The sequence below is a fragment of the Schistocerca nitens genome, chromosome 9 (assembly GCF_023898315.1).
Source record: "Schistocerca nitens isolate TAMUIC-IGC-003100 chromosome 9, iqSchNite1.1, whole genome shotgun sequence".
Lineage (NCBI taxonomy): Eukaryota > Metazoa > Arthropoda > Insecta > Orthoptera > Acrididae > Schistocerca > Schistocerca nitens.
This window is the reverse complement of record NC_064622.1, coordinates 149,223,406-149,238,909: the sequence shown is the minus strand read 5'-3', so window position 1 is coordinate 149,238,909 and position 15,504 is coordinate 149,223,406. Positions and strand designations below refer to the sequence as shown.

Sequence of the window (15,504 nt, the reverse complement as noted above, 5' to 3'; positions counted from 1 at the left end):
AGTACACGTGTTCTGTAGACCCCATAAGAAGAAGTCTAATGGGGTTATGTCAGGAGAGCGTGGAGGCCAAACCGTTGGCCCATCACGACCAATCCATCGCCCAGGAAAGGTCATATCGAGATAGGCACGGACGTCGAAACCCCAATGAGTCGGTGCACCTTCTTGCTGAAACAAGACATCGGGGTGATACTGAAGCAGCTGAGGAACAGAATACAGTTGCATTATGTCCAGATACACTGCAGATGTGATGGTAGCCTCAGCGAAGAAGAATGGCCCGATAATTCGATCGTGCAATAGCGCGCACCAAACATTCACCTTTGGACTGCCTCTGGTGTACTCCATGACCTCGCCAGGGGGTTGTGAACCCCAAATGCGCACATTATGGCGATTCACTACTCCACTGAAAAAAAAGGTCGCTTCGTCGGAAAAGGCAATTCGTCTGAGATAACCATCATCGTCCTCAATACGTGATAGCATTTCGACCGCAAAGTCATATCGACGTGTACTGTCATTGGGCAACAATGGAAGTGGAAGTTTACTGATGTGTGAAAAAAAAACTTTGATAGTTTGTAAACAATTAGACACCAGTTTCATACTTGTATCTTACTTCTAGCCTGAGATATCAATTTATGTAATCAGGGAAAGACTTTTCGGACACCCTGTATTTCCCACTCGCCTTTGTCTCTTATGGCCCGCAACATGTCGTCGTTGTCCTGCGTTCGTGTCCGGTGTGCTGCTCTGTATCGGTGACAGTGAAAAAGTATGTGTTCTGGGGATCCACGTTCCGCGCAAGCAGCAGTCTGGCTGCGGCCTATGCGGTATAAGTGCGCAGGGTAACGGCCGTCACCTGTCAGAAAGTAATCCATACCCCGGCTGGTATTGTTATGGCTCAGTCTCATCAGACGTTCCCTGACGTCCGGGAAGAGCTATCGCTTGGTTCCCATTCCCTTTGACAGATATCCACCCGTCATTTAACGAGTTGGTGCCTCTCGATAATGTCATTTCCGGCAATCTCGACTACCTTCTCCTGTATCCCCCTCCTGAGCCAGTACATTGCAGGCCGAAACAGAATGGTTATGTCGATAGGGAAGGTTTCAAGCACCACGCAGAGTGCTTCCACTAACTTGGTGTTGAAAGCTCCTGACAGTCTTACCAGCGCACTTCTCTGCCCTCGCCGCACGATGTTCCGATTCGTCACCAATCGTACTCGGTGGGTCCATGCAGTGGCTGCAAAACAGACCACAGACTCAAAGAGCGCACAATGGTAAGTTCTCTGTGTGTGTACTGGCACCCAGAAGAGTGTTACGTTGAGTCCGATCAATTTGTGAGTGATATTGGCAGCCCTGTCAGTCGTTGTTCTGATGTGTTCGTCGAATCAACAGTATAGCAAAGGAGCTAGCTTAATTATTTAGTTTTTCTACGAGTTCCTCGGCATAAAAGAAGAAACTAATCATGAGCAAACTCTTCAGTTCAGACTTCAAAGTGAATGGATTACTGCTAACATTTTTTAATTCTTGTGGCAGCTTACTGAAAATGGATGCAGCAGAATACTACATACCTTTTTGCATAAGAATCAAGAAGTTGCTTTCCAACTGCAGATGCATTTCTGACTGGTATTAACTGAGTGAAAGTTGCTAATTCTTGGGAATAAGCTGATATTGTTAACATCAAACGACATTAAAGAAAGCCGGCCGTGATGGCCAAGCGGTTAAAGGCGCTACAGTCTGGAACCGCGCGGCCGCTACGGTCGCAGGTTCGAATCCTGCCTCGGGCATGGATGTGTGTGATGTCCTTAGGTTAGTTAGGTTTAAGTAGTTGTAAGTTCTAGGGGACTGATGACCTTAGAAGTTAAGTCCCATAGTGCTCAGAGCCATTTGAACCATTAAAGAAATCATACATTGAGAGGCCAATCTCAGTATTCCCACAATACTGAACAGGGGTTGACAGGAGGTTCGAGAACTTAACACCAGATATTTTTCGAACCGCCCTTTTCTGAGCCAAAAATAATCTTTTTGAATCAGGAGTGTTACCCCAAAAATAATACCATATGTCATACGTGAATGAAAATAAGTAAAGTAGACTACCTTTCGTATTGAACTATCACTTGTTTCAGATACCGTTCTAATGGCGAATGAAGCAGCATTTAGGCTTTCCACGTCAGCTTGTTATCCACCTAATGCCTACGGTTTTTAACCGTTCAGTCTCTCTCTACTCGTGTGCTCATTCTGAATAATCAAAATGTTAGATTTTGTTGAAATGTGTGTTAGAAACTGTAAAAACTGAGTCTTACTGTGATTTAGAATCACTTTATTTTCTACAAGTCATGAACTTATGCATTGAACTACATTACTTGATACTGTGTCAGTATTGCATAAAACATCCTTCACCACCAAGCCGGTGTTATCAGCAAACACAAATACTTTGAATGGTTTACAATACTAGAAGGCGTATCATTTATATAAACAAGAAACGATAGCGGCCCCAGCACCAACCCCTGGCGCACCCTCCACTTAGCTGTGTCCCATTGGGACTGCACGTCATAGCCATCCTCAGTTCTGCGGGGAATGCCCTTCTGCTGTCTTAAAGTAAGAGGTGAAGCAATTGTGCGCTACGTCCCTTGTTCCATCACGGTCCAACTTCTGCAGTAATTTTATGTGACCAACAAAGACACTTTAGTTAAATCAAGTAAGACGCTTAGCGATCGTAACCTTTTATTCAATCCTCGCACAGCCTCACAAACGAAAAAGAATATAACAATTTCAATTGCTAAAGCACTTATAAAACAAAACTGTACATTTGACAGCACATTATGTGAATTGAAGTGATCAATTACCCTTTTATATACAGCCTTTTCAATAACTTTAGCTAATATCAATGGCATAGGAACAGGTCTAAAATTGTCTGCGTTATCCTTTTCACCATTTTTGTACAGTGTTTCGCTACTGAGATCTTTGATTTCCAGGCCCAAACATATTTCCCAAAGACACACAGAGCGTAGAGGATATCGTCGAATTATATATTGGGAACGATCTATTTGAATATACTAACGACGAAACCACCAAGTACTACAGCCAAAATTGCAATACAAGAAAACTGGACAAAAAATGCCAAATTTGTCGACGTTACGGGTCCCGAACTTAGAAAATGGTTTGGGCTGGCTATCCTTATCCTTATGGGAATTGTAAAAAAAGCAACGATCGACGGTTATTGGTCAACAAATTTGTTGATAGGCACACAGATATTTCGCAAAACGATGTCCCGCAACCGATTCAGACAAATAATATCATTTTTATATTTTTTCGACAACAACAATAAACCGGATAAAGCCGACCGGCTTTTCAAACTGCAATTCGTAACTGATTATTTTTCCAAAAGTTTAAATAAACAAATATTTGAAACAAATGTTATGTTTATTGACGTATGTAATTCTTCGAAACTTCATGAAAGTAGGGGAACAGGGTTGAGAACTTAAGTGAAGTAACGATGAGATTAGTAACACTTAACAATTTATAATCTCCCGATAATGTCAAGAACGGCCGGCGACAAGCCAAATAATCCGAATTAGCGCTGCCGGCGCCACGCGAATCAATTTGTACGAGATGTGCGGACGGCAAAGTGTTAAGTATTCTACTAGATAACCCATCATATCCATAAGAGTCCTTCTTTTCAGTAATTTAATTATTGACTCAGTCTCTCCCTTGTATCAAAAAGCTGTTTTCTAAGACAGTTGTATGATTCCCTGTAGGAACTAAACATCTAATTAGTTCACCTGCTATATTCAGAAAGAGATTATTAAATACTGTACATTTATCCGACTTATCAGCCACTGAAACATTTGTTCTACACACTGACTTTATATTCTCAAGTTGGTAGTGCTGACCGGGCACTTCCTTCACGACTGACTATATGGTTTTCTAGTAACATTTTAAGCATCTTACAACACTGTAATGGGCTGCTGCAGTTCGATTGTAACTGATTCTAACATTTTGATATAATTCCCACTTTGCTCTACATGATATTCTTATCCCGCTACTCAGAAATCCACGCTGCCAGTCAGCGCCAGAAACCCGGTTTGATCGTTTTAGTGGAAAGCAGCTTTCAAAGAGCACTAGAAATGTGTTGAGGAAAGCATTATATTTATCATCTAGGTTATCTACACTACAAACATCCAACCATTCTTGTTCCTTAATGAGGTGCAACAAATCTCTTCTACTGAAAGTTCTTTGCTTTTCAGATTTTGAGAGTTGGTAGTACTGACCAAGTGAGAAGAAAATGCCCAGTAAAGTTGGGCTCTAAATTGCATACCGTAAGAGCTGTGAGCACTTTTTCACAGTGGCAGCTGGTGATCATGTGCCAATGTGCTACAACACAATATTACACTAAAACTTTGCCATTTCTCTTAGAATGCAAGTCCAAAATCGCATTAAAATTACGCCACTTCTCTTCAGATGCGTGCTGGTATGCAAATAACAGTGAAACGGACGAAAACATGTTTTGTAAGCACCCTCTCCATGATATCTAGGACTCAGTATCGAGTTCTGAAACGACAGTCAGCTATGCTACGATCAGTTCGGCGCAGGGATGCCGCAGTATGTTTTTGACTGGGCAGGCTCTGATGTGACGTCATTCCGCCATCACTGAGGGTGCTATGTTGTACACAGTTTCAGGTCAGTATTTTTCTTTGAACTGCTACCTGTTCTGAGAAATGACATTCCGGCAAATATGAAATATTTATCATCTGATTTTAAGAAAGCTATTTTGTGAAAACTGGTTTTTGCACGTCTTAGAGTCTTATATCTTCGCTCGATTAAGGACTGAATTTCTTTTTGTTTTACGTCATAATTACTGTGTTGCATCAAATCAAGCAAACCGCTGCACGAAACTATCAAGAGTTTGCAGAGGTAAAAACACACTGCGTAAACTTTGTGTACGGTCGGTTTAAGCCCATGCATTGCTGTGTACGAAATGTGGCTATATATTGAAATTTTATATAAAATTGAGAGCAGAATGATACCTCATTTTGTTCTCGAGTTATTGATTTTATATCCAGCTGTCAGTCACGCGCAACACGACCATTTACGTCCCTGCGCATCGGGTATTGTGTGGTCACAACAATCGTCGTATTTTATAATCGGTTAGAGGTATCGAGAAGTGTTTTGTAAATGATAGCAAGCAAAGACGAGCTTATGTTATATGATAAATACAAGAAACTTTTTTTATTCAGCGAGAGTAGGAAGGTTGGTGGGACGGCACGCGTAAACATGTCAATGTCGCTTAAGATCTCTAGATTAGATTAGATTAGATTAGAGTAGATTAGACTAATACTAGTTCCATGGATCATGAATACGATATTTCGTAATGATGTGGAACGAGTTAAATTTTTTCCAATATATGACATAATTAAGTTAATTTAACAACATAATTAAGTTAACATAACAACTTTTTTATTTAAAAATTTTTTTTTATAATTTTTTTGTTTTTTTTTTCTTTTTTCTTAATTTATATCTAAAAATTCCTCTATGGAGTAGAAGGAGTTGTCATACAGAAATTCTTTTAATTTCTTCTTAAATACTTGTTGGTTATCTGTCAGACTTTTGATACTATTTGGTAAGTGATTAAAGACTTTAGTGGCAGTGACTTTAGTGAAGGTCATCCTTTCTCCAAGTATTGTAGTTATGCACACTGCTATTACTTTTGAATTGGGTCTGGTTGTTAATAACAAATTTCATAAGAGAGTATATATACTGAGAAGCTACTGTGAATATCCCTAGATCCTTAAATAAATGTCTGCAGGATGATCTTGGGTGGACTCCAGCTATTATTCTGATTACATGCTTTTGTGCAATAAATGCTTTATTCCTCAGTGATAAATTACCCCAAAATATGATGCCATATGCAAGCAATGAGTGAAAATAGGCGTAGTAAGCTAATGTACTAAGATGTTTATCACCATAATTTGCAATGACCCTTATTGCATAAGTAGCTGAACTCAAACGTTTCAGCAGATCATCATTGTGTTTCTTCCAATTTAATCTTTAATCTCTCATCAATGGACACACCTAAAAACTGAATCTTCTACCTTAGCTATATGCTTCTGATTAAGGTCTATATTTATTAATGGCGTCATACCATTTACTGTACGGAACTATATGTACTGTGTCTTATCAAAATTCAGTGAGAGTCCGTTTACAAGGAACCACTTAGTAATTTTCTGAAAGACATTATTGACAATTTCATCAGTTAATTCTTGTTTCTCAGGTGTCATTACTATACTTGTATCATCAGCCAAGAGAACTAACTTTGCCTCTTCATGAATATAGAATGGCAAGTCATTAACATGTATTAAGAACAACAAAGGACCTAAGACCGACCCTTGTGGAACACCATTCTTGCTAGTTCCCCAGTTTGAGGAATGTGCTGATCTTTGCATATTATGAGAACTGCTTATTTCAACTTTCTGCACTCTTCCACTTAGGTACGAATTAGACCATTTGTGCACTGTTCCACTCATGCCACAATACTTGAGCTTGTCTAGCAGAATTTCATGATTTACACAATCAAAAGCCTTTGAGAGATCACAAAAAATCCCAATGGGTGGTGTTCGGTTATTGAGATCATTCAAAATTTGATTGGTGAAAGCATATATGGCATTTTCTGTTGAAAAACCTTTCTGGAAACCAAACTGACATTTTGTTAGTACTTCATTTTTACAAATATGTGAAGCTACTCTTGAATACATTACTTTCTCAAAAATTTTGGATAAAGCTGTTAGAAGGGAGATTGGATGGTAATTGTTGACATCAGATCTATCCCCTTTTTTATGCAAACGTATAACAATAGCATATTTCAGTCTATCAGGGAAAATGCCCTGTTCCAGAGAGCTATTACACAGGTGGCTGAGAATCTTACTTATCTATTGAGAACAAGCTTTTAGAATTTTGCTGGAAATGCCATCAATTCCATGTGAGTTTTTGCTTTTAAGCAAGTTTATTATTTTCCTGATTTCAGAGGGAGAAGTGGGTGAGATTTCAATTGTATCAAATTGCATAGGTATGGCCTCTTCCATTAACAGCCTAGCATCTTCTAATGAACACCTGGATCCTACTATATCCACAACATTTAGAAAATGATTATTAAAAATATTTTCAACTTCTGACTTTTTGTTCATAAAGTTTTCATTCAATTTGATGGTAATACTGTCTTCCTGTGCTCGTGATTGACCTATTTCTCTTTTAATAATATTCCAAATTGTTTTAATTTTACTATCAGAGTTGCTGATTTCAGACATGATACACATACTTCTGGATTTTTAATAACTTTTCTTAATATAGCACAGTAGTTTTTATAATGTTTGATAGTTTCTGGGTCTCTACTCTTTCTTGCTGTCAGATGCATTTCCCTTTTCCGGTTACAAGATATTTTTATACCCTTAGTAAGCCATGGTTTGTTACATGGCTTCTTAATAGGAAATTTAACTATTTTCTTGGGGAAGCAGTTTTCAAATGCATTTACAACAGTGTCATGAAATAAATTATATTTTAAATTGGCATCAGGTTCACGGTACACCTCATCCCAGTCTAACTGCTGTAGGCTTTCCCTGAAATTTGCAATTGTTAAATCGTTGACTGAACATACTACTTTGGAGGACTGTTTAGTACTGCTGAATGGAGCTATGTCATATATTGTAACTGGCTGCGCACCATGATCAGAAAGACCATTCTCAACAGGCTGAGCATTTATCTGGTTAAACTTATCTTGGTCTATAAAGAAGTTATTTATCAGTGAGCTGCTATCCTTTACCACCCGAGTAGGAAAATCAATAGCGGGTGGCAAATTGAAAGAACCGAGTAATACTTCAAGGTCATTTTTCCTATTACCCTCTTTCAGAGAATCTACATTGAAGTCCCCACAAATAATAATTTGCTTCCCTCTGTCTGACAGATAGCACAACAAGGAGTCCAAATTTTTCAGAAATAGATGAAAATTTCCCAATGGGGACCTATATACAGTTACAATTATAAATGTGCCTTTATTTAATTTAAGCTCACAGGCACATGCTTCTATATGTTTTTCTACACAAAACATTTTTGTTTCTATACTTTTTGCACAATGATAACTTTTGACATATATGGCAACTTCTCCTTTCTCCATATTTTCTCTAATTACATGTGCAGAGAGCTTATATCCACTTACATTTACCTTATCCATATCAGTAACAATGTTTTGCTCAGACAGGCATAGTATATCTATTTCATCCTCCGCTTCTAAATCTTCTAAACAAACCAGAAGCTCATCTATTTTATTCTTTAAACTCCCAATATTTTGATGAAATATACTTACATTATTTTTAATTATACTTTTATGAGAACCTTTCCTTATTCTAACATTTGCAGTACTCTCCTGTCTGAGTTTATCATTGTGCTTAGGCCTAGTTCCTATACCAGTGGTCACATGGTGTTCAGAGAGGCAGATTATGTCAACTGGGTTGGGTGACTTTAATTCATCAATGCAATTACCTAGGACTGAGATACAACTTGGTGGAGATAAAATTTCTGGTGACTGGTGAAAATTTAAAATTGACAGCTGTGATTGGTGATGCAATGTGGTAGAATTGTGCTGTTTAATTTCTTTCCTAAACTCAAGATTTGTTTCAATCCTGACCTCTCATAGAACTTTACATCTTTCTGTCTTACCTATCCTAAAAAAGGTGCTGCTCCAACACCTGTAACCACTGGTATTTTACCATTCACGGCAGTGCCTCCCCCCCTTAAATTTCCTGCTATTACCCCAGCCAGTTTACCCTTCCCTTTCCTGTTGAGATGTAGGCCGTGCCTGGTATAGTCCCACCTACTGAGAGAATCAACAGGAACCACACCAATATGGGCCCCCGCACCCGACCCAAGCAGCCGTTCCAACTCCAAATTAACTCTCCCAACAGAAGAGTTCAAATGAGGCCGGTCATGGCGTCTCAGGACAGATACAAATTCAACATTGGTGTGTCTCGATGCCGACGCAATCTTTACCAGGTCACACTCTATACTGTAGCCAGGATATCTGTCGATACTGTTCCCTGGCCCTCCCACAATAACCACGGTGTCTTCCCTGGTAAATCCTTTACAGAGTGAACCTAAATCCTCTGTCACCTGATCCAGACTAGCACTTGGTTTGAAAAAATTTGTGACCTGGTATTCTGGTCCTAATTCCTCCTGCAGAAGTTGGCCTACACCTCTGGCATGAGAACTGCCTAACAACAAAACTTTCTTCCTTTTCGATGACTTTCCTACATTCTTTTTCAATTTCCTATTGAAAGTTTGTTGTGTCCTGTCTACACCTACCTCTGCTTGAGGCTCATCAGATTTATGCGTATAGTATGAGGGATTTTCGAGTAGCGATTCACATCTGACAATGAGTGCCACAGCCCAGCGGTCAAGTAGACCAACTGCCACTTCGTTGACGAGGATTCGAATCCCGATGCTACAATCATTTTCCTTTTCTCTTCATTTTAGTTTATTCCTCGCAGTGTTAAACTATTAATTGTAAAATTTAAATATATTTAAACAGTTCAATTTATAAAAGTAAGATTAATATATTCATTACGATTACTACCACTGTAACTTAAACGGCTATAGGGCACCACATTATAGCAGATTGGTAAACTTTGCACATGCTACCATTGCTTGTTCATGTTCGACACTGTAAAACAAATCTCTTCCACTGCAACCACTTTGCTTTCCACATTTTAGGAGGAGACAGTATGAATTAGAACAAGAAAAAACTGGCTACTAAACATGAGCTCTAAAGTGCATCCTGTAAGAGCTATGAGCACTCGTTCATGTTCGCTACTGTGGAACATCTCATTCTGCTGAGCACTTGCTCGTTGTTGTTAAGGTACGCATTTTATAATCCATGTTTACTAAGCATTTTTTTCTTGTTTTTGTCCACATTGCCTTCTCTCAAAATATGGAATGTAAAGAGCTTGCAGTAGAAAAGATTTATTTCACAGTATCGAAGACGAATAAGTGGTCATAGCATTTACAGTATGCTCTAGCCTGTGTTTACCAGATATTTTTGCTTCTAATGATCGTTCCTGTCAAATGCCTGGATATTGGCTTCTCCTGGGACAGGATGTATAGGATCAATAAGAAACGCAGAAAAACAGAAGCGCAAAAGAAATGAAATTAAGTATTCGATAAGAACTAAGTAGATTGTAATCTCACACCGCCACGCATATATTGTGTCTCGAGGACTGTGTATTAAAATGCAGAAGTACGTCAAGAAACACGCCAACAGCACAATATCAGCTTATTTTTTCCCGTAGTATAAAATATTGATTGTGAAGGCTATCGATAGCAATATTTTTTTTTTTAAACAGTCGATCCAGCGTGGTGGCCGACACTGACAGGGCTGCATACTTCTTTTTCTCTCCAGGGATGCATTTAGACAACAAGGGCCCGCCATCCGAACAATTTTGAACGGGCTGTCGGGGTGGCCGAGCGGTTCTAGTCGCTACAGTCTGGAACCGCGCAACGCTACGGTCGCAGGTTCGGATCCTGCCTCGGGCATGGATGTGTGTGATGTCCTTAGGTTACTTAGGTTTAATTAGTTCTAAGTTCTAGACGACTGATGACCTCAGAAGTTAAGTCGCATAGTGCTCAGAGCCATTTGAACCATTTTGTACGGGCTGTAATGCTCTATTCAGTCCACTTAGTCGGTACATAAGGCCTCCACTGCACAGTAAAATTTGACTACTGAAGTGGCGCCACGGGCACCGTTGTCCATGCAGCACCACAACGGTGTGAGGGCCTTCATGGACGTCTTTTGTAACTTCAGGGTTGCCATGAGTTTCCCCAAGTGAAATTCCCTGACATTTCCCTGATTTGCAGACAAGTTTTTCCATTGTTCCCTGACAATTTCTGAGCTCTCAAGAGTAAGTTACGACGTAAGTTGGATACGGCACAAGAAGCAATAGTGCAAACGAGAAAATATCTTTAAAATAAACTTGCAGGCAGATGGCGTTTCCTGTTGCAATCAAAAATACTAAGTACTAACATCTACATGTTTTGTAATGAACTGTTTTTAGACAGCTAATGCAAGCCAAATGGTGTGTGTGTTTCATTAAGACCGCTGAAATTGTTTTATTTCAATAAAACGAAGCACATTTATGACAAAAATACGCATCTCCGTGGAGTTGCAAGGCAGATTTAAAATACCTTCACTGATTTCAGAAATAACCCGAGAAAAAAGTAGGCCTCTTGAAAGAAGTGTAGCCGGCCGTTGTGGCCGAGCGGTTCTAGGCGCTTCAATCGGGAACCGCGCTGCTGCTACAGTCGCAGGTTCGAATCCTGCCTCGGGCATGGATGTGTGTGATGGCTTTAGGTTAGTTAGGCTTAAGTAGTTCTAAGTCTAGGGGACTGATGACCTCAGATGTTAAGTCCCATAGTGCTTAGAGCCATATGAATCTTTATATAAGGTGGGGAAGAATTGTGTAAACCAGTACTGTAGGTGACTGCCATTAAAATGTTGGTTCTGCTATGTTCGTTATTATCGTTATTACCCAGTGTGTTATATCTATTATTTCACAATTATTGTGTGATTTTTCTTTCGAGAAATATATGAGTACACAGCATAAAACCGCCAGCGACTGACACAATTTTCTTCTCTTTATCGTCCGTACTTTCTAACACATAGTCTATTTCTGAAGTAGAGCAAATAAAATGTCTATAAAACGCCACACTGCACAACGTACTTGCGGTGAGACAGTCGCAATTCCTGAAATACATCACCCATGGCCTCTGGCCTGCTGAAAAGCACCGAAATCCTGCGTCCATGGATAAAACACGAAAATCCACTGCATTACGCCAAACACAAACAGACCCAGCCTGCGAGCAGATCGGGGAGACTAGATCCGATGGGTAGGGCCTGCACATTAGTGGGAACCGAATGGCTTCAGATCGGCAGGCTCGATCCATTGCAGATGCTCGCAGAAACGGCCTCCGGTTTTGGCCTGTCGCAGAAATCCACTCGTGTGGCTAGCCGGCCGGTGTGGCCGAGCGCTTGTAGGCGCTTCAGTCTGGAACCGCGCGACCGCTACGGTCGCAGGTTCGAATCCTGCCTCGGGCATGGATGTCTGATGTCGTTAGGTTAGTTAGGTTTAAGTAGTTAAGTTCTAGGGGACTGATGACCTCAGCTCTTAAGTCCCATAGTGCTCAGAGCCATTTCAACCTTTTTTTTTTTTTTTTTCGTGTGGCTAGCTACTCACGAGCCAGAGATGGCATGTTGATGAAATGAGACCACGGTGATCAATCCATGCAACTGATAACTTGTTCAGATACTCTGAGACCAGTACTAATAAGGATATGTAGCAACTAACCGTAAAGATGATTTATGAGCTGCAGACAGGCATGTAGAAAAGACAATCACACTCTCACAACTAAATTCTCAGCCATAGCTTTTGTCAGAAAAGAAAGCGCGCGCGCACACACACACACACACACACCTTCACATAATCACTCAGAAATGGAAATGGCTCTAAGCACTATGGGACTAAACATCTGATGCCATCAGTCCCCTAGGACTTAGAACTGCTTAAACGTAACTAACCTAAGGACATCACAAACATCCATGCCCGAGGCAGGATTCGAACCTGCGACCGTAGCGGTCGCGCGGTTCCAGACTGAAGCGCCTAGAACCACTCGGCCACCCCCAATCACTCGGACACAACCCACGCGCACATGACCGCCTTCTCCGCCTGCTGCGTCTACAGTCGCTGAGTATCAGATCCAAACAAAGCACTACTCAAGGCCTCCCTGCCTCTCGTCGGCAGCTGCTAGGCTAGCGGCAAGAAGCTTCGGGGAGCAGTAGAAAGGGGAGAAGCAGTAGAAATGAGGGAGTAGGGAAGCGGCGCACGTACTCAGTTGCACCCAGCCAGCGATGATGCATGGCACCTCAGTAAACAAACCATTTCATCTCCTGAGACCAAAACGAAATTTTTACAGTGTTTATTTTTTCAAATTTGCCTGATATTTCCCTGGTTTCCCTGATGTGTTTGAAATTCCATGATTTCCAGAACCTGTGGCAAAACTGCGATTTTTTGTTTAAGATACATCTATGATTACTTTTTGAAAGTATAATACATGAAATAACAAAATGGAAAATTGTAAAATATTAATTTATCGAAGAGAAAAAAAGAAAATAGGAAATATTAGTGTTGGAGGTAATTGTCAATATGTCCAAATGTGTGTGAATTCCTAATGGACCAAACTGCCGATATCATTGGTCCCTACACTTACACACTACTTAAGCTAAGTTATGCTAAGAACAACACACACACATTCCCGAGAGAGGGCTCGAACCTGCGGCGGGAGGGGCCGCGCAATCCGTGACATGGCGCCTCAAACCGCGCGGCCACTACGCGTGGCTGTAGTTGCCCCTCACCGGCGTTGCTCAAGCAGGTCGTCTGGGAATGTGTCCTCGGGCCCCATATCACTGGGCTGCACGTCCAGTGTTATTTTATACACCAGATAATTCACATCTCGGATGTCACGAGTCGATACATCTCTCATGTAACTGTTCCAATAGCTACGTTTTGTTGTCGTTTTTATATTTAGAAGGGAGGTGGTGGTGTTTGCGGTGGAGGCCTACCTGAAGGCGTAGAAGCTGAGCATGAGGCCGGTGGTGCCGACGAAGGAGCGCAGCAGCAGCATGAGGCGGCGGCCGCGCGGGAACACGGGCTCGGCGCGCCACAGCAGGATGGGCAGCGCGGGCAGCAGCACGCCGGCGAAGCGGCACGCGGCCAGCTGCATGGGGTGCACCTCGACCAGCCACTTGACGATCACGCTGCACAGCGAGAACAGCAGCGACGACAGCGTGGCCAGCACCAGCCCCAGGTAGGGGCAGCGCGCCGCACCCGGCCCCGACGACTGCGACGCGCTGCCCGCCGCCGACGGGGACGGCGAGGGCGGCGTCTGCCCGCCCGCCCCCGGGCCGCCCCCGGCCGCCTCGTCGTCCGCCTCCACCAGCTGCTGCAGCTCCAGCTGCTCGGGCATGCCGGCGCAGTCCTGCGGCCGCGCCCTCAGCCTGCGCAACCAACAAGGAGGGCACCTCTCACTACTGTCATCGAATCGAGGTCTTCTTTGACGCGTTGTACATTATACACGATGTCCCATTTACACTGCTAGCCATTAAAATTGCTACACCACGAACATGACGTGCTACAGACGCGAAATTTAACCGACAGGAAGAAGATACTGTGATATGAAAATCATTAGCTTTTCAGAGCATTCACACAAGATTGGTGCCGGTGGCGACACCTACAACGTGCTGCCATGAGCAAAGTTTCCAACCGATGTCTCGTACACAAACAGCAGTTGACCGGCGTTGCCTGTTGAAACGTTGTTGTGATGACGCGTGTAAGGAGGAGAAATGCGTACCATCACGTTTCCGACTTTGATAAAGGTCGGATTGGAGCCTATTGCCATTGTGGTATATCGTATCGCCTCATTGCTGCTCGTGTTGGTCGCGATCCAATGACCGTTAGTTGAATATGGAATCGGTGGGTTCAGGAGGGTAATACGGAACGCCGTGCTGGATCCCAACGGCCTCGTATCACTAGCAGTCGAGATGACAGGCATCTTACCGGCGTGGCTGTAACGGATCGTGCAGCCACGTCTCGATCCCTGAATCAACAGATGGCGACGTTTGCAAGACAACAATCATCTGCACCAACAGTTCGACGACGTTTGCAGCAGCAGGGAGTAACAGCTCGGAGACCACGCCTGCGGTTACCCTCGACGCTGCATCACAGACAGGAGCGCCTGCGATGGTGTGCTCAGCGACGAACCTGGGTGCACGAATGGCAAAACCTCATTTTTTCGGATCAATCAAGTTTCTGTTGCCGGCCGGTGTTTCAGTGCGGTTCTAGCCGCTTCAGTCTGGAACCGCGAGACCGCTACGGTCGCAGATTCGAATCCTGCCTCGGACATGGATGTGCGTGATGTCCTTAAGTTAGTTAGGTTTAAGTAGTTCTAAGTTCTAGGCGACTGATGACTACAGATGTTAAGTCTCATAGAGCTCAGAGCCATTTGAATCATTTTTGAACCAGGTTCTGTTTACAGCATCATGATGGTCGCATCAGTGTTTGGCGACATTGCGGTGAACCCACATTGCAAGCGTGTATTCGTCATCCCCATACTGGCGTATCACCCGGCATGATGGTATGGGGTGCCGTTGGTTACACATCTCGGTCACCTCTTGTTCGCATTGACGCCACTTTGAACAGTGGACGTTACATTTCAGATGTGTTACGACCCATGGCTCTACCCTTCATTCAGTCCCTGCGAAACCCTACATTTCAGCAGGATACTGCACGACCGCATGTTGCAGGTCCTGTACGGGCCCTTCTGGATACAGAAAATGTTCGACTGTTGCCCTCGCCAGCACATTCTCCAGATCTCTCACCAACTGAAAATGTCTGGTCAATGGTGGCCGAGCAACTCTCTCGTCATA

At 42.5% G+C, this 15,504-nt stretch overlaps 1 protein-coding gene and 1 long non-coding RNA gene across 2 annotated transcripts in view; both read right to left on the bottom strand.

The window, feature by feature from the left end:
* Positions 1–13,940, bottom strand: part of LOC126204063 (solute carrier family 35 member G1) — a gene marked incomplete at its 5' end in the record, with an annotated part of 97,389 nt that extends 83,449 nt beyond the window's left edge. The window contains one exon of the mRNA XM_049938486.1: positions 13,642–13,940. Coding sequence (XP_049794443.1) covers positions 13,642–13,940 — 299 coding nt within the window. The remainder of the gene's footprint in view (positions 1–13,641) is intronic.
* A 31-nt stretch (positions 13,941–13,971) lies between these two features.
* LOC126203666 (uncharacterized) overlaps positions 13,972–15,504 on the bottom strand; it is a 494,971-nt gene continuing 493,438 nt past the window's right edge. The window contains exon 3 of the long non-coding RNA XR_007540342.1: positions 13,972–14,076. This is a non-coding gene — a long non-coding RNA (uncharacterized LOC126203666). The remainder of the gene's footprint in view (positions 14,077–15,504) is intronic.